The sequence below is a fragment of the Mustelus asterias genome, chromosome 11 (genome assembly GCF_964213995.1).
Source record: "Mustelus asterias chromosome 11, sMusAst1.hap1.1, whole genome shotgun sequence".
Taxonomy (NCBI): Eukaryota; Metazoa; Chordata; class Chondrichthyes; order Carcharhiniformes; family Triakidae; genus Mustelus; species Mustelus asterias.
The window spans coordinates 51,875,074-51,893,700 of record NC_135811.1 but is presented as its reverse complement, the minus strand read 5'-3'; the positions used below and the strand labels follow the sequence as shown (position 1 = coordinate 51,893,700).

The following is an 18,627-nucleotide window of genomic DNA, read 5'->3' as shown; positions in this document are numbered from 1 at the left end:
TAAGTGAATTGGACATGGTAGGTAAATTGCCCCTTAGTGTCCAAAGATATCTAGGTTAGATGGATTAGCCATGGGAAATGTGTGAGGTTATGGGGATAGGGTGGGGAGAGGGCCTGGGTAAGATACTCTGTCAGAGAGTTAGTGCAAATTGGCCAAATGGCCTCTTCTGCACTGTAGGGATTCTATGATTCTTGTTTCAGGAAATGAGGCTGGAAATCGAAGATAGGGAAGCAAAGATTTGCAGGGTGCAGTGGCCAGAACACAAACCTGACGTCAATATTTAGATTCTCGGGCCTCAACTTCCCAGGAAAACTGTCCTTTGGAACTGTTGTCCAGCCATTAAAGCCAAACATTTGGGATATGACTCTCAAATTCCAGTCGGTCAGTTTGGCAGAGGATCAACAGGGGGGTCAAATAACTAAACGTTAAGGCTGAAACATGAATCAGTGGGAAGAACTGAAAATCAATGAAAACCAAAACTAAAATAGTCAAAATAAAGATTGATGTACAGACAGGGAATAGCAAAATTGAACAGTTTATTTTCTAAGTGCTTATTTATTTATCCTAAGTACACCAGTATATATTTGCGACTTTGGCTAGTATTTGACTCAGTGCTGTGGTTTATGAACTGAGACCTTAAATAGCCAGCCAAAGATTCTGTAAATCTCCTTCCCTCTGGTGGGCACTGTAAGAGTTAATAAAAGAGTGGATCGTTTTAATAAACCATAACCTTCCAACACTCACCAGTTTAGCATAACCCCGATGGTCAAGGATTAGGTTCTCTGGCTTGAGGTCCCTGTAAATAATTCCTTTGGAATGCAAATAGGCAAAGGCTTCTACAACACAGGCCGTGTAAAAACGCGTGGTCGCATCGTCGAATGAACCTCTGCAAGAAAAATATCAAAAGGCAGACATTACACCAGAGGACTTGCCCCAGTCAACGTATAGGTCTTGTATTAGTTATATGGCTCAGGTTGGCATGAGATGCAGCTGGTGGTGCAACCAGGCAATGGTGCTATATGCTGGAGTGCATCTTGATATCATGCGTGCACATTCCATTTAAAAATATCATTATAATGTAGATGATGTTCAGTATCGTGGAGGGGGCCTGGCTGGAGGGTTTTCATCCTGTTTGTCACTGCATGCAGTATTATTGTACAGAAACATCATGCCAGTGTATCGCATTCACCTCTCCACAAACTTATTCGATTAGTTTCAAAGGAGATAGCTCCTCTGTGAAAGTTTTGGGATGTGGAGATGCCGGCGTTGGACTGGGGTAAACACAGTAAGAAGTCTCACAACACCAGGTTAAAGTCCAACAGGTTTATTTGGTAGCACAAGCCACTAGCTTTTGGAGTGCTGCCCCTTCGTCAGGCGAGTGGGAGTTCTGTTCACAAACAGGGCATATAAAGACACAAACTCAATTTACAAAATAATGATTGGAATGCGAGTCTTTACAGGTAATCAAGTCTTAAAGGTACAGACAATGTGAGTGGAGGGAGCGTTCAGCACAGGTTAAAGAGACGTGTATTGTCTCCAGCCAGGACAGTTAGTGAGATTTTGCAAGTTCAGTGGGTACCCCCATGACTTGCCTGGACTTGCAAAATCTCACTAACTGTCCGGTCTGGAGACAATACACATCTCTTTAACCTGTGCTTAACGCTCCCTCCACTCACATTGTCTGTACCTTTAAGACTTGATTACCTGTAAAGACTCGCATTCCAATCATTATTTTGTAAATTGAGCTTGTGTCTTTATATGCCCTGCTTGTGAATAAAACTCCCACTCACCTGACGAAGGGGCAGCGCTCCGAAAGCTAGTGGCTTTTGCTACCAAATAAACCTGTTGAACTTTAACCCTGGTGTTGTGAGACTTCTTAAAGTATTGGGAGACAGGAACCTGTGGCAAGGGTTTTGTACAATAACGTTGTATGCACATGGTCACCGCCAGACTGTCGAGATGCTGCAGTTTATGGGAAGAGGTGGACTTGGGATCCTAAACCAAAGGAGATGATGAGAAACACCAGAAACCACAGCCTGGGAATTTGACACATACATATCCAGGAAAAAAGTTGTCATCCCATGCAATGGACAAACACTTAACACAATGAAAATGGATTGAGTGGGGCCCTCAAATGGATGAGACAAGCTGGATGGGTTGAGTAGCTTGTTTGCACGTTCCAATTTAAATGATTGCTGTTCAATTATTTGCAACACAAAGCTGCCACATACCTTTTAATATTGTCTTCTTTGTATCTACGGAAAAAGGTCAATAAAATATTATTCAAGAAAAAGGTTGCCACAATATAGGTGGGAATTTGTTTAAAGGAAGTGGTTTGTAAGGATTTGGACTTGCAGGGTAAATATGTGGGGTTACGATGATAGAGTCTGAGTGGGATTGTTGTGGGTGCAGACTCGATGGGCCGAATGCACTGTAGTGATTCTATGATTGCTTCAATAGAGTTTGGGCAGAATGTGTTCTTGGTCTCTTTATTTAATATCTATCAGACAGAAGTATTGGGAACAAGTTGCACCTTCACTGCTTGGGCAGTAACCTGGCAGAGTGAGCTGTCCGCCTATTATAGAACCCATCCGATTTTCAGTCTGTTGATTTCAATGATATAAAATTGGGCGGTAACTATAGTGGGCACGAGACTCACTCCAACAAATTACTGTCGAGGTGATCATGGTGATATCATTAATCCAGTCCTTTGGGTTGCTATTTGTAACATAACCACTTTACTATACTTTAAAATGCACATTCTTCAGGCTGTTATTTTTTCTCTACCTTATTTAATATAGAAACATAGAAAAACTACAGCACAAACAGGCCCTTTGGCCCACAAGTTGTGCCGAACACATCCCTACCTTCTAGACCTACCTATAACACTCCATCCTATTAAGCTCCATGTACTCATCCAGGAGTCTCTTAAAAGACCCTATTGAGTTCGCCTCCACCACCACTGACGGCAGCCGATTCCACTCGCCCACCACCCTGTGTGTGAAAAACTTACCCCTAACATCTCCCCTGTACTTACCCCCCAGCACGCTAAACCTGTGTCCTCTCGTAGCAGACATTTCCACCCTGGGAAAAAGCCTCTGAGAGTCCACCCGACCTATGCCTCTCAACATCTTATACACCTCTATTAGGTCTCCTCTCATCCTTCGTCTCTCCAAGGAGAAAAGACCGAGCTCCCTCAGCCTATCCTCATAAGGCATGCCACTCAATCCGGGCAACATCCTTGTAAATCTCCTCTGCACCCTTTCAATCTTTTCCACATCCTTCCTATAGTGAGGCGACCAGAACTGAGCACAGTACTCCAAGTGGGGTCTGACGAGGGTCTTATATAGCTGCATCATTATCCCCGGACTCCTAATCTCAATCCCTCGATTGATAAAGGCCAGCACACCATACGCCTTCTTAACCACCTCCTCCACCTGCGGGGCCGATTTCAGAGTCCTATGGACCTGGACCCCAAGGTCCTTCTGATCCTCTACAGTACTAAGAGTCTTTCCCTTTATATGTTCAAAATTTTTTTAAAAGATGTGTGAATAAAAAGATAGGCAAATGTGCTACCATTTCTTTGGTAAATCACGGGGCTGTTGCTTGACTAAATGCGCTGATTGATAAATTTATTTGTCAAAGAGCAGTAAAATTAAGCTCAGCCCTGCTTTCCCTCCCGCAAAGATGTTTCTCAAAGTACTTAAGAGGTTAGAGTGAATTCACTCCAAGCAAGACTTTCACAGTCTACAACCTAGACACCATGCAGCGAAACAATCGGCATGGTGGCACAGTGGTTAGCATTGCTGCCTGACAGCACCAGGGTCCCAGGTTCAACTCTGGGCTCAGGTCACTATCTGTGTGGAGTTTGCACTTTCTCGCCGTGTCTGTGTGGGTTTCCTCTGGGTGCTCCGGTTTCCTCCCACAGTCCAAAAATGTGTGGGTTAGATGGATTGACCATGCTAAATTGACTCTGTCAGGGGATTAGCAGGGTAAATGCGTGGGGCTACCGGAGTAGGGCCTGGGTAGGATTGTGGTTGGTGCAGGTTCGATGGGCTGAATGCCTCCTTCTGCATTGTAGGGATTCTGTGATTCTATGATTACAGAAACAAATCACTTCCAGGAGGGCCAAACTCCTGCAGAATTTTCATGGTTCAAAATATATAGAAGCTGTATTTTAAGGCTAAACACATCTCAAAGCCAGCATTGGATTAGGCCATGGGTTAAATTGCTGTTCCGTCGAATTAATGTTCAGTTCTAGCCTCAACTAAGCTGCTAGTTTTCTCTCTCTCTCTGGGACTATGGAATCATTTCAATGATCTGGATCTTTCAGTCAGTGGTGAAGGAATGGTGCTTATCGCTGACCTCTCTGAAAAAGCTACTCACGAAGATCTAGTAATTCCTGTGTTGTGTCCTCCCTCTTTCATGAAGTTAGTTTGAATCTGGCATCAGAGCATAGAATCATAGAATCCCTACAGTGCAGAAGGAGGCCATTCAGCCCATTGAGTCTGCACTGACAACAATCCCACCCAGGCCCTAACCCCTTAACCCCATCTATTTACCCTGCTAATCCCCCTAGCACTAACCTACACATCTTGGGACATTAAGGGGCAATTTAGCATGGCCAATCCACCTAACCCGCATATCTTTGGACTGTGGGAGGAAAGCGGAGCACCCGGAGGAAACCCACGCAGACACGGGGAGAATGTGCAAACTCCACACAGACAATGACCCGAAGCTGGAATTGAACCCAGGTCCCTGGTGCTGTGAGACAGCAGTGCTAATCACTGTGCCACCGTGCCGCCCTAATGTTGTGGACTTTCCCTTTCATGACGCTAGTTTGAATCTGGCATCAGATCTAGAGGATCTCCAGGCGTCCAGCTGAATTTAAGCGTGATATTACACAAAGCAGTCTCACAATCAGTAAACCGGGAAGTAAAACTTCAGAATGCTACCTTCACTTATCATTTTAATTTCCTGCAGATAGTGAAATCATTCATTGAGGCACCCCTGCTGGATTGATAAAACACCATAAACTTCTAAAAAGAGATTATTTCACAAAATGCGGAATCCCTCATAATGGAGACATTTGAAATTCCAAAAATACATAATGACTTTTTCAGGGTTAGTGACGCAGTTTAGCAGTAACCAGGAAGTTAGTACGCTGTTAAAATCACAGTTACATCTCATTCAACAAGTTCCAATTTTCTCAAGGGTTTTTACTGGGAGATTCGGAGAATATGAATGGAAGTTTAGGTTAGTTCAGTGATGTCTAATTGATTGCAGTCTGGGTGGAAGGTGGAAGGTGGAATTCAGCACTGCATTCCATGGACTTGGGAAACGTGGAATTGCTGATAGCAACTTCTGGATTTTGACATTTAACCGTGAATTCTAGGGGCGGAATTTTCCCGTCCCACCTGCCACGGGAATCATAGCGGGCGGGATAGAAGATTCGGCGGACCATGCAAAGGTCCATTGACCTTGGGCAGGAGTTTTCTGGCCTGGGGTGAGCGCAGTCAGAAAATCCCGTTAGAGGTTGTTGTTATTTGACGAGGGCAGCAATGGTGAACATCTATAGTTTCATAGTCACCGATGCCCTGAAATGCATGACCCATTTAGGATCATGTCCAGGGCAAACTTTACGGGAATAGGGAGAATTTTGTTGAACAAATGAACTGGCTGACAGCATTAACAATGTAAAAGATCAATGAATAATTTCAGTCTGTTTATATACCAAGGTTTGTGCAAACCTGAAATTTCTACTACGTATTGCAATGTAATAGACTGCCTCTGGCAGCAGATGCATTCAATTATTCCTTCCAATTGGCTCACCTACATTATCTGATAGTATATTATGCATCATCATGAGGTTATGGAAGGCCATTGGGCCCATCTACCTCAGCTTGCAGATGGGAATATTTTTATTTTAGATTGTTAAATCGACCAGATTCTCTGCCTGAGATTACAATCTGTGTTGGAAAGTTAAGTCAAAAACATACTGAAGACCTAAAATAATGTGTTATATCGAACCTGGCACACAGCAGGATGGATTTAAACAAATCTCCAGTTTTCTGCACTTTGGCCTGGACCTTAGCAGTTCTCTGAATAGTCAGTACCTGAGTAATGAATTCCTGTTCGCAGGATTCACAGGATGCTGGTTATTAATGAGTTAACCTGCAGTTGGTGGCACGGTGGCACAGTGGTTAACACTGCTGCCTCCACAGCGCCAGGGACCCAGGTTCAATTCCCAGCTTGGGTCACTGTCTGTGCGGAATCTGCACGTTCTCCCCGTGCCTGCGTGGGTTTTCTCCGGGTGCTCTGGTTTCCTCCCACAGTCTGAAACATGCTGGTTAGGTGCATTGGCCATGCTAAATTCTCCCTCTGTGTACCCAAACAGGGAGTGTGGCAATTAGGGGATTTTCACAGTAACTTCATTGCAGTGTTAATGTAAGCCTACTTGTGACACTAATAAATATTTATTTATTTTTATTTCCAAGCAAACTGCATTTTGATCAAAAGGTGTCTTGTTATTTTAAGGCAGCAGGTGGCGCAACAGGACAGGGTTGGATAATAATGGACAATCAGTAATTGTAACTTCTCAGTAAATACAAAGGGAAGGTCCACAGATTTGATAGACGGATTAATCTAGCAGTGCTTCCTGTATTGATGCAGCATGCATGGGACAGCCACAACCTTTCAATTTCTTATCTGTTGGATTTTCCACTAAATCTTTCAACATCAAAATGAAGCAGTAGTATTTCGGTCAGAGCCAAAAATAACAATTTGAGAACCAGATCCCAGGTGTTACAGTGAGTGTGTGTGCGCGAGGCATATATATGTGTGTGTGAAAGTGGGGGAGGGAGCGAGATGAACTGTGCGTGTTCAGAAGTTAGTGTGGGTGAGGGAGGGAGCAAAGAGGGAGAATGAAGGAGGGAGGCCAACTGTGTTTGTGTTCAGATGTATGTGTGAAAGATGGGGCAGGGAGTGAGGAAGGAGAGAGGGAGAGTGAGGAAGAGATGGGAGAGCGAGAGAAAGGGAGGGAAACAGCATGAGTGAGTCAGGAGTGAGAGAGAGAGTGTGAGAGAGTGAACAGTGAAAGAGAGTGAGGGCGGAGTGAGGGGAGGAGTGAGGGGAGGAGTATGGGAGGAGTGAGGGGGGAGTGAGGGGGGAGTGAGGGGGGAGTGAGGAAAGAGCCAGACTGTGTTTGTGAGTTCAGAAGTGTGAGTGTGAATGTGCAGCAGCGTATCTATGAAAAAATAATCAGGAGATGGGAAATTTAATCTTCCCTTAGGCAATCCCTCAGGATTGAGGATTACTTTAATATACAGCTTAGGGCCCTATAACTTACTGAGAGGCCTGTTTACCATTTTAGGACAGCACTGAGTGGGATGTGCACTAGGCTCCAGTATCAGCTGGTGGCCCAGCTAAAAGGGATTACTGGAAAGAGCAGGAGAATTTTAACCAGTCCATAACCTGGTCTTATTTATTGTTCATTCATTCATGGGACACGCTCATCCCTAGTTGCACCTTGAAGAGGCAGTTAAGAGTCAACCACATTGCTGTGGATCTGGAGTCACGTGTAAACCAGACTAGGCAGGATGGCAGATTCCTATCCTTAAAGGGCATTAGTGAACCAGATGGGTTTTTACACCAATCAGCAATGCTTTCATAATTATCATGAAAAGGTTGGTTTGTTTTTTTGGAACTGAGAAGGCTGAGGGGTGACATAATTGAGACGTACAAAATTGTGAGGGCTAGGGAGAGGGTAGACAGGAGGAAACTATCTCCCTTGGCAGAGAGTTCAAAAACCAGGGGTCATAGGTTCAAGCTAAGTGGCAGAAGGGTTAACGGGAACATAAGGAAAAACCTTTTTACGCAGAGGGTGGTGGGTGTTTGGAATTTGCTGCCTGAGTTGGTGGTGGAGGCAGAGACCCTAAACTCATTTAAAAAGGACCTGGATCTGCACCTTAAGTGCTGTAAATTGCAGGGCTATGAGTCATGCATAGGAAGATGGGATTAGAAAGAACACCTGGGTGTCTTTGGGTCGACATGAACAAGATGGTCTGAATGGCTCCATTCTATACTGCATCATTTCTATTGGTTTATTCGACTTTTAATCCCAGATTTGTACTGAATTCATCGACAGTGGTGGGATTTGAACCTGGGTCCACAGGCAGTAGCCCAGTGAAAATATCACTATGCCACCACCTCTCCATTCCCACTCAGAGTCACATAGCTGCCCCACCCACTCCCAACCCAGGGAGGGGGGTGGCTTGCTTCCACACGCAACCCAACACCAATGACATCTAGTTGCTTCATCAGCTAGCTACCCATCCTGAAGTCCAGCCACGCGTGAGCGCGGGGGAGCGTGGGGGCGGGCGAGAGGGCGGGCGAGAGGGTGGGGGTGGGCGAGAGGGTGGGGGTGGGCGAGAGGCCGGGGGCGGGCGAGAGCGGGTGAGGGGGCGGGCGAGAGGGCGGGGGCGGGCGAGAGCGTGGGGGCGGGCAAGAGGGCAGGGCATGTAATGGGGTTTTGCAAGAGGGTGGGTGTATGAGAATGAGTGTGCCGAGGAGTGTGTGTATGAGTGTATGTGAGAGAATACAAGGACAGAAGTAACTGTGGACACACTCATAAAAACTCAGTCTCCTTGTACCAAATCTCTCTGCAGTATTTTAAATGGATAAAGATTATAAGGCAGAGGAAGAATATCAGAAAGTTTGAGTTACTGGGCATTTGAACAAAACGCGTGCAGTATTTTTGTTTCTCCTATTTATTTTATCTTGCAACAATTGTGAATTCCTAACAATAATAAATTGCATTCTAGAACTGAGTCAATTCGACCTATATAAAGGAGTTTTACATAGACTTCAAAATGAAAGTTAGGTGGGTATTTTGTGCCAAAAACCAATTTCATACTTCATATTCCCAGAAATTGTAATTATAAAATGTAGTGAAGTGTCATTGGCTAACTAAATTGATTCCTTGGATGAGGGAGTCATCCTATGATGAGAGGCTGAGTGAATTGAATCCATTTTCTCCGGAGTTTAGAAGAATGAGAGGTAATCTCATAGAAACTAGAAGCAGGAGGAGGCCATTCAGCCCTTCGAGCCCACTCCGCCATTCATTTTGATCATGGCTGTTCATCAAATTCAATATCCTGATCCTACCTTTCCCGCCATATCCTTCGATCCCTAGAGGTGGCATTTAAGAATCAACCACGATACATAGAAACAAAGAAACTAGAAGCAGGAATAGGCCATTCGGCCCTTCGAGTCTGCTCCGCCATTCGTCTTGATCATGGCTGATCATCGAATTCAATATCTTGAATACCTTCCTCCCATATCCCTTGATCCTTTAGCCCCCAGAGCTATATCAAATTTCTTCATGAAATCACACAACATTTTGGCCTCGACTACATTCTGTGGTAGTGAATTCCACACATTCACCATTCTCTGGGTGAAGAAATTTCTTCTCACCTCATTCCTAAAAGGTTTACCCCTTATCCTCAAACTATGACCCCCTAGTTCTGGACTCCCCCACCATTGGGAACATTCTTTCTGAATCTACCCTGTCTCACCCTGTTAGAATTTTATAAGTTTCTATGAGATCCCCTCTCACACTTCCAAACTCCACTGAATACAATCCTAACCGAATTAGTCTCTCCTTATATGACAGACCTGCCATCCCAGGAATCAGCCTGGTAAACTTTCGCTGCACTCCCTTTATAGCAAGGACATCCTTCCTCAGATAAGGACACCAAAACTGCACACAATATTCCAGGTGTGGCCTCACCAATGCCCTATACAATTGCAGTAAATGATATTGGATGGTTTCATGAAGATGAACGCACACCTCTGACAGCGCACACTCCTTCCCCTCTAATAGGCATTTCAAATGTCCCCAAGTGGAGCTTACAGCCATGGCTCACCAGCACCCTGCACAATTGCAATAAAACATCCCTATTCCTGTACTCAAATCCTCTCGCTATGAAGGCCAACATACCATTTGCCTTCTTTACTGCCTGCTGTACCTGCACGCTTACTTTCAGCGACTGATGCATGTGGACACCAAGGTCTCACTGAGTGTCCACCTCTTTCATTTACACCCATTCAAATAATAATCTACCTTCCCATTATTGCTACTGAAGTGGATAACCTCACATTTCTCCTCATTGTATGAGACTGAAGGGGCTTGATGGGGTGGATGCTGATAGATTTTTTTGCTGATAGGACAATCTAAAACAGAATCTCGGGATAAGGGGCCAATCATTAAGGGCTGAGGTTACTTCACTCAAAGGGTTGGGCATCTTTAGAATTCTTTACTCCAAAGAGTTGTGAACACCCCGTCATTGAATACATTTAAGGTTGGGATAGATAGATTTTTGATCTCTCAGGGCTTTAAGGGTTATGAGCAATGGGCAGGAAATTGGAGTTAAAACCCAAGATTAGCCATGATCATATTAAATGGTGGAGCAGTCGCGACAGGCCACATGCTTAACTTCTGTTCCTATATCTTTTATTCTTCCATTAACATGTCACACCCCACTCTGTGTTTTAATGACATAAGGTATTTTTGAAGATTAAACTAAGTTTTGCAAATATTTTGCAATCACAGCATATGAGGTGAATTTGGTTAAAACCGTACTTTTTCATCCTTAGTTATTTAGTATTACCATATAACCCAAACTTTCTCCCTCTGCAGTGCCACCGATGATGAGATGATATAATTGCAGTATGACACTCACAAAAGCAGTTCTATTGTACATGTAGAATTTATACCTATAAAACTAAAGACTGCCTTTAAAAGGGTTAAATTTATGACTAAACCCTGAGTCAATGGTTCACACACACTACCATTTCACATGAAGATGACACTTGATTTTGCTTCACCATTTGCAAAGAGAAATTGACTAGTTCATTACTAAATCTTTGGTTGAGCAGTTTAAGATCTGAATAAAAGAACTGGGGTTCTCCAAATTTGATACAGCTCAGCACAAAACAAAAATATCCTGATGAATGTGTCACAGATCTATTTTTGTAAAATTGAGTTATCCGTGAAATAGAATAAGCTTCAATTTGAAGCCCCATGCAAAAGGTGGCACGTCCAACAGTGTAGCACTCCCTCAGTACTACACTTGGGGTGGGACAATTGCTGAAACACTCCTTTGCAGATGATGGTAGCACAGTGGTTAGCACTGCTGCTTCACAGCACCAGGGACCCGGGTTTGATTCCTGGCTTGAGTCATTGTCTGTGTGGAGTTTGCACATTCTCCCTGTGTTTGTGTGGGTTTCCTCCGGGTGCGCCAGTTTCCTCCCACATTCTGAAAGACGTGTTGGTTAGGTGCATTGACTTGAACTGAGGCGACTAGGGGAATTTCACAGGAACCAAAGTCGACCTTGGGCAAGGGAGGAAGGCATGGAGACGACCAGTCAACAGATTAGCTCAGGGCTCAATACTCGCCCTGTTCAATATTTATACAAATCAGCTGTCAATAACCACATCCCATAAATCCATCTATGCCGATGACATCTGTTGGACCACCAAAGTTCCAGCCTTTGGATCTCCGGATCAGATCTTTAACGAAGCTGTGCAAAGTGGATGGACTACTGTGGCACATGGCAACTCACATCGAACCCCTCTAAAAGCATCTCCTGTGAATTTCACCCCCATAATGTCACGTGCTGCCTATCCGCAAGGATGGCCAGAGACTAAAGCATGATCCCAACTCAACAAACCTAGGAGTGAGTCTACACTCATGGCACGGTAGCACAGTGGTTAGCACTGCTGCTTCACAGCTCCAGGGACCTGGGTTCGATTCCCAGCTTGGGTCACTGTCTGTGTGGAGTTTGCACATTCTCCTCGTGTCTGCGTGGGTTTCCTCCGGGTACTCCGGTTTCCTCCCACAGTCCAAAGATGTGCGGGTTAGGTTGATTGGCCATGCTAAAAATTGCCCTTAGTGTCCTGAGATGCGTAGGTTAGAGGGATTAGTAGGTAAATATGTAGGGATATGGGAGTAGGGCCTGGGTGGGATTGTGGTCGGTGCAGACTCGATGGGCCGAATGGCTTCTTTCTGTACTGTAGGGTTTCTATGATTTCTATGAATTCAATTACACATGACTCTGCCCTTCAATGAGCATCTGAGGAAAATAGCAGCAAAGCTCAAACACTGAAACAACCTCATAACCAAACTTAAGATAAAAGCAAAATACTGCGGATGCTGGAATCTGAAACACAAACAGAAAATGCTGGAAAATCTCAGCAGGTCTGACAGCATCTGTGGGGAGAGAATAGAGCCAACGTTTCGAATCTAGATGACCTTCCACACACACAGTTACACCCAATTCAATGAAACAATGAGCATCACATGGGAACAACACTACTTGGAAGTTCTTTTTCATGCCGCTCACCATCCTGACTTGGAAATATGTTGGCCGTTCCTTCACTGTCGCTGGGTTAAAATCCTGGTCCTCCCTCCTTAACAGCACTGTGGGTGTACCTGCACTGCAGACACCGCAGCACTTCAATATGGCAGCTCACCACCACCTTCTCAAGGGTAATTATGGATGGGCAATAAATGCTGGCCTAGCCAGCGACACCCACATCATTTGACTGAATAAAAAATAAACTGAAACTCTTGGCTCAATAACTCTCCCTGCTTCCTGTCCTCTCAAACGTCACTCTGGGGATTTGCATTTGGTAAAACTGTACTGGAGGGTCAGCTTGGATTATGTGGTCAAGTGTCTGCTATGGGATTTGAACTCTCAGACTTCTGACTTGGAGATAAGAGTGCTACCCACTGAGCAAAGGCTGTTACTTAGAAAGCAGCTACTCTGAAAATAACAACTGAAAAGCTGCCATGTTGATCAATGCAAAGAGACATTGAAAGTGAATTCTGTATAAAAATAATTTCTTTCATTCCATACCTGTCCCTGAGAATAGTCCACAGCTCTCCACCAAGGCAAGCCTCCATTAACATGTATAAATATTTGCTGTCCTTGAATGTCCTATAGAGCCTGTATTGAAGAGAGAAGAGTGTCAACGATTGAGTTAAAGTGCCAACACACAGTCTAGGTTTATACAACTCTTCCTTATTTCAATCCAGATTTCACTGAATATCTGTGCAGGCTTTGCTGAGATTATTAATATTTTCATTTGATTAGAATTCAGAACATTTCTCGGCAACCGTGCTTTAAGCAAGCACATATTGAATTAAAAGGACTAAAGTGACAATATTTTACGGATTCATGTTACAGCCAAAGTTCTACAATTCAATTAAATTGTTTTACAAATTTGAAAAATACATTCTCCTGATTCTGTGCAAGTGCTGAGCTGGAGTGAAAGATAAAACAAATGGATATTGAACAAACTTAACAGCATTGAACATCCCAGTGAAGCTTCCGAAGGTGAGAGTTAGGAGAACCTCAGAACACAACGGGTGCAATGGCTGAGAGCTCTGCTGTCAGTGCTGGAGCAGTGGCCCCATGAGGAAAGCGTATTGGGTGTGAACTGGGATGCAGGAGTGAGGCCGTGGGGAATTTGTAGATAAAGGGCAATATTTGATAATCAATTAGCTTGGAGGGTGGCAAAGAACATAGTGAGAATGGGGACAGTGTGTGAGAACCCAGTGAGATCAGAGACAGTGTGTGAGAACCCAGTGAGATCAGGGGCAGTGTGAGAGAACCCAGTGAGATCAGGGGCAGTGTGTGAGAACCCAGTGAGATCAGAGACAGTGTGTGAGAACCCAGTGAGATCAGGGACAGTGTGTGAGAACCCAGTGAGATCAGGGACAGTGTGTGAGAACCCAGTGAGATCAGGGACAGTGTGTGAGAACCCAGTGAGATCAGGGGCAGTGTGTGAGAACCCAGTGAGATCACGGGCAGTGTGTGAGAACCCAGTGAGATCAGGGGCAGTGTGTGAGAACCCAGTGAGATCAGGGACAGTGTGCGAGAACCCAATGAGATCACGGGCAGTGTGTGAGAACCCAGTGAGATCAGGGGCAGTGTGTGAGAACCCAGTGAGATCGGAGACAGTGTGTGAGAACCCAGTGAGATCAGGGACAATGGGCAGAATTTTCCGGCCACGCTCGCCCTGAAACCAGAAAATTCCACCCGAGGTCAACAGAACTTTGCGTGGTCAACCCGCTACGATTCCCGTGGTGGGCGGAATGGGAAAATTCGCCCCCCGTGTGTGAGAACCCAGTGAGATCAGGGGCAGTGTGTGAGAACCCAGTGAGATCAGGGACAGTGTGTGAGAACCCAGTGAGATCAGGGGCAGTGTGTGAGAACCCAGTGAGATCAGGGGCAGTGTGTGAGAACCCAGTGAGATCAGGGGCAGTGTGTGAGAACCCAGTGAGATCAGGGGCAGTGTGTGAGATCTCAGTGAGATCAGGGGCAGTGTGTGAGAACCCAGTGAGATCAGGGGCAGTGTGTGAGATCTCAGTGAGATCGGGGCAGTGTGTGAGATCTCAGTGAGGTCAGTGATGATGTGCGAGTGGGACCGGGTGTCGTGTATGACACGGGCAGCAGGATTTGATGATGTTGCCATTTGTGTAGCATTGAACTTGCTAGGCCAGTGTGGAGAGAATTGGGAAGTTGAAGTAATGAAAGCATGAATGAAACTTCCAAAAGGCAATAGAGTGCGTGCGGGGGGGGGGTGCAGAGAAAAGGGTGAGGGGTGGCAGCAGAACAAATAGTCCTGGTGATGGATGGAATGTTAAGGTTAAAGCTAAATGCAGCGTCAAAGATCACAAATGAGTGCATCATCGGTCTGAGCTGGATAAAGGAGCAAAGTAATAGAATAGGACTCGGGTTTAATATTTCTGGTAGACGCTTTGTTTTCACCTGGTGAGAAATGGTGGAATATTCCAGCTCACCCTTGGCAGAATATCAGGGTAACAGTGTGGGTCATTCAGGATGGGAACAAAGAGGGTGAGGCGGATGCCACGGGCACATTAATAGAAGCCAAGGTCCTGCTTATGGACAATGTAACGTTACTGAGGAGCAGCATATCAGAGCGGACCCAGAAAACACAGTTTTGGGGTGGGCAAAGAAGTGATTGCAGGAGATGTGAGGGCCACACCCAGTGGTTTAGAGAGCACTGAGGAGAGCGAGTACAGGAGGATAGAGAAACTGGGCCACATTGAAAGTTACAGAAAAATTGGGCAGCACAGACAGGATAATCCAGCTGTTGACTTTGACCAGTGCAGCCCTGGTGCAATAGGATGAGTGGATAAGGAATAGTTTAGACAGCCAGGTGCGGAGATGGGTGGTGATCATGAATTCCAGGATTTTGACCTCTGTAAATTCCTATCTCTTGATTTCTCTTTGCAACTCATTGCTGAGGGTAATTCAGACTGGATGACCTGTGATCTCTCCTTGTATTAGAACTGTCCTGTCTGTGAGAGTAATTTAGCGTAGTTAGTTCTAAAAATATTCTCACTATCAATGCTGCTACAGTCACATTTAATAGTGCAAATAAATCAGAGAGGGAACGCATTGGCACACATCATTCAGTAAGAATTAGATCTGATACAGGTAAATCTCTAATAAATCATGTTGAAAACACATTTGAAGTTCACCTCTGAAAGAAAAATACTTCAGCACAAATCCAGGGTATGGACACATGAACATACACATTAGGAAAAGGAGTCGGCCATCCAGCCCCTCGAGTCTGCTCTGCCATTCAGTAAGATCATGGCTGATCTGACTGTGACCTCAACTCCACATTTCAGTTACTCCCTATAGCCATCCATTCCCACATTAGTCAAGAACCTGATCAGTCTGATCTCTCCCACAGAGGAAAACATCCTCTTAGTATGTCACGTCCCCTCAAGAATAGAATCCCTGCAGTGCCGAAGGAGGCCATTTGGTCCAACGAGTCTGCACCGACTCTGACAGAGCATTTTACCCAGGCCCCATTCCTGTAATCCCACATATTTACTCTGCTAATCCCCCTAACCAACATATCCTGCAGCACATAGGGGCAAATTAGCATGGCCAATCCACCTAACCTGAACATCTTTGGAGTATGGGAGGAAACCGGAGCAGAAGAAACCCATGCAGACACGGGGAGAACGTGTAAACTCCACATAGTCACCCAAGGCTGGAATTGAACCCGGGTCACTGGTGCTGTGAGGCAGTAGTGCTAACCACTGTGCCACCCTAATTTTATATGTTTCAATAAGATCACCTCTCATTCTTCTAAACTTTAATGGATATAGATTCAACCTGTTCAACCTTTCCTCATAAAATAACCCCCTCATCCCAGGAACCAGTTGAGTGAACTTTTTCTGAATTCCTCCTGATGCAATTATGTATTTTCTTCAATAAAGAGACCAAAATTGTACATGGTACTTTAGATGTGGCCTCACCAACGCCCTGAGCAACTATAGCAAAACATCTATGCTTCTATATTCAATTTCCCTTGCAATAAACGTAACATTCCATTTGCCTTCCACACCACTTGCTGTACCTGCGTACTAACTTTGTGATTCATGTACCAGGATACCCAGATTCCTCTGTACCTCAGAGTTCTGCAACCTCTCTCCATTTAAATAAAATGCTGCTTTTTATTCTTCCTCTCAAAGTGGACAAGTTCACATTTTCCCACATTATACTCCATCTGCCAGATGTTTTGCTCACTCGCTTAACTGTACATATTTTACTGTATTTTCAAATGATGGATTCTTTGATTACAAATCTTCAAAGCAAGTTGCTGATAAATTTACACAGGTTCAGTTCCTGTTTGCCCGAAATGGAGAATCCACTGTATTACTGTAAGGATATAACCCACTTATATAAATGCAGATGTACTCTGGTAGGTGTGTAGGCTATATGATCGCCAAGTGATTAAAATGGTGCAGTTTAGCAGCACAATGCATTGGTAAAGTGCCTGTCCAGTTGGTGCACCCTACCCAGTCGTGTCTTGACTTGCAGCTCGTTAGGAAGAGAGTAGGAAAGATGCCAGCTCCCAGTGCCACCTCTGTCCTTTCGGCAACCATCACACCAGATTGGTTGCTCCATCATCCACATCCCTTCATGGAGTTGTGGAGATACTGGGCGCAGGATCTGGATTACTGAGATTCCCCCAGAGGGCTGCATTGGGTCTTTTGTGGCATCACCTCAAGCGTCTCAAGAACTCAAATCAGAATGGTGAATGTGCGGCATGAATATAGTTGAGGCCAAAACATTGACTGACTTCAAGAAAAAAAATTAGATATCGCTCTTGGGACTAAGGGGATCAAGGGATACCCGGGGGACGGCGGGGAATCAGGATATTGAATTCGTTGATCAGCCATGATTAAAGTGAATGGTGGAGCAGGCTCGAAGGGCCGAATGGCCTACTCCTGCTTCTAGTTTCTATGTTTCCATGAAACCGGCCTCAATGTGTGAGGTCTGTGGTCAGGACATGTTCGGAGCAGCTGTGGCCTATGCAAAAACATGTCGTTGAGAGGACATTGCTGCTTCCAGGGTGGGACTCACGTCTATTTAGCAGGCAGCATTCCAGACCTGATCTGTTACTAAAGGAGGGCCCGCACAGTACTTCCAATTTATTAATCAATAATTGTTTCACCCTACTGAACGTTTCAATAAAATCCTTGCAGCTCAGCTAGTAGGACTATTTTCTTAAGCCTATGTTGTTTGGCTGATCAGTGTAACAATAATGCTGTTTGATTTCTGGTGCTGAGGAATCTCCTACTGCAACAACTGGTTCATGCTCTAGCAACAGGTCTGCAACCACATGCCAACTCCCATCAATCATAGATTAAAGCAGAACTGGAGCAGTTATTCTGGGCGAGCTCGCTGGAAATTTATCTTGGAACTACTGCAGTGTGAATCTTTAGAATCTGTTAATGAAATGTGCTAGGCGTGAAACTGCGTAATAAAAAATGATAGGCAACATAGACAGCGAGCGATCTGTCAGCTGCTTGTGCTGGGATGAGTTACTTCAGCTTCTGGTATCAGGACTAGTGTTTCACTTGGTTGGGAAGAGGGATCTGGTTGGAATTTCTGATATGATTTCAACATATACAGATCTCGCTGAATATCAAGCTTTGATTTCTCCTGTTAAATCTATAAATGTCCCAAGAGAAAAAAAGAGACGTGTTTGGCTTTTGAATTATATTTCCTCATTGCTTCAAATGGGTTATCAGGAAGGATTAATGCTCCATTTGTTTAGCTGTGCAACTGGGGAGATTGAGTGACAACATTCAGTTGAGTTTGGAATATCCAGCAAAATGTGTGCGGCACGGTGACACAGTGGTTAGCACTGCTGCCTCACAGCGCCAGGGACCCAGGTTCGATTCCGGCCTCTGGCGACTGCCTGCGTGGAGTTTGCACTTTCTCTTCGTGGGTTTCCTTTGGGGGCTCCAGTTTCCATCCACAGTCCAAAAGACATGCAGGTTAGGTTCATTGGCCAAGCTAATTTACCCCTTAGGGTCCAAAATAGGTGTTGGTTAATGAGATTAGCAGGGTAAATATGAGAGGTCATGGGGCTAGGGGCTGGGTGGGATTGTGGTCAGTGCAGGCTTGATGGGCCGAATGGTCCTCTTCTGCACTGTAGGGATCCTATGATTCACCCCCATTCTGAAGTGCGATACCAAATGAATTGTGATTGTTGCATATTACTCA

General features: G+C 44.9%; 1 protein-coding gene across 2 annotated transcripts in view; it reads right to left on the bottom strand.

Moving 5' to 3' along the window:
- prkg1b (protein kinase cGMP-dependent 1b) overlaps positions 1 to 18,627 on the bottom strand; it is a 722,012-nt gene that overhangs the window by 18,876 nt on the left and 684,509 nt on the right. Inside the window, exons 12-14 of one of the 2 annotated variants that reach the window (XM_078223608.1) lie at positions 12,922 to 13,011; positions 2,232 to 2,255; positions 745 to 886 (exon numbers count right to left, since the gene is read on the bottom strand). In XM_078223608.1, coding sequence (XP_078079734.1) covers positions 745 to 886; positions 2,232 to 2,255; positions 12,922 to 13,011 — 256 coding nt within the window. The remainder of the gene's footprint in view (positions 1 to 744; positions 887 to 2,231; positions 2,256 to 12,921; positions 13,012 to 18,627) is intronic. The other variant, XM_078223609.1, reaches the window with a different exon arrangement.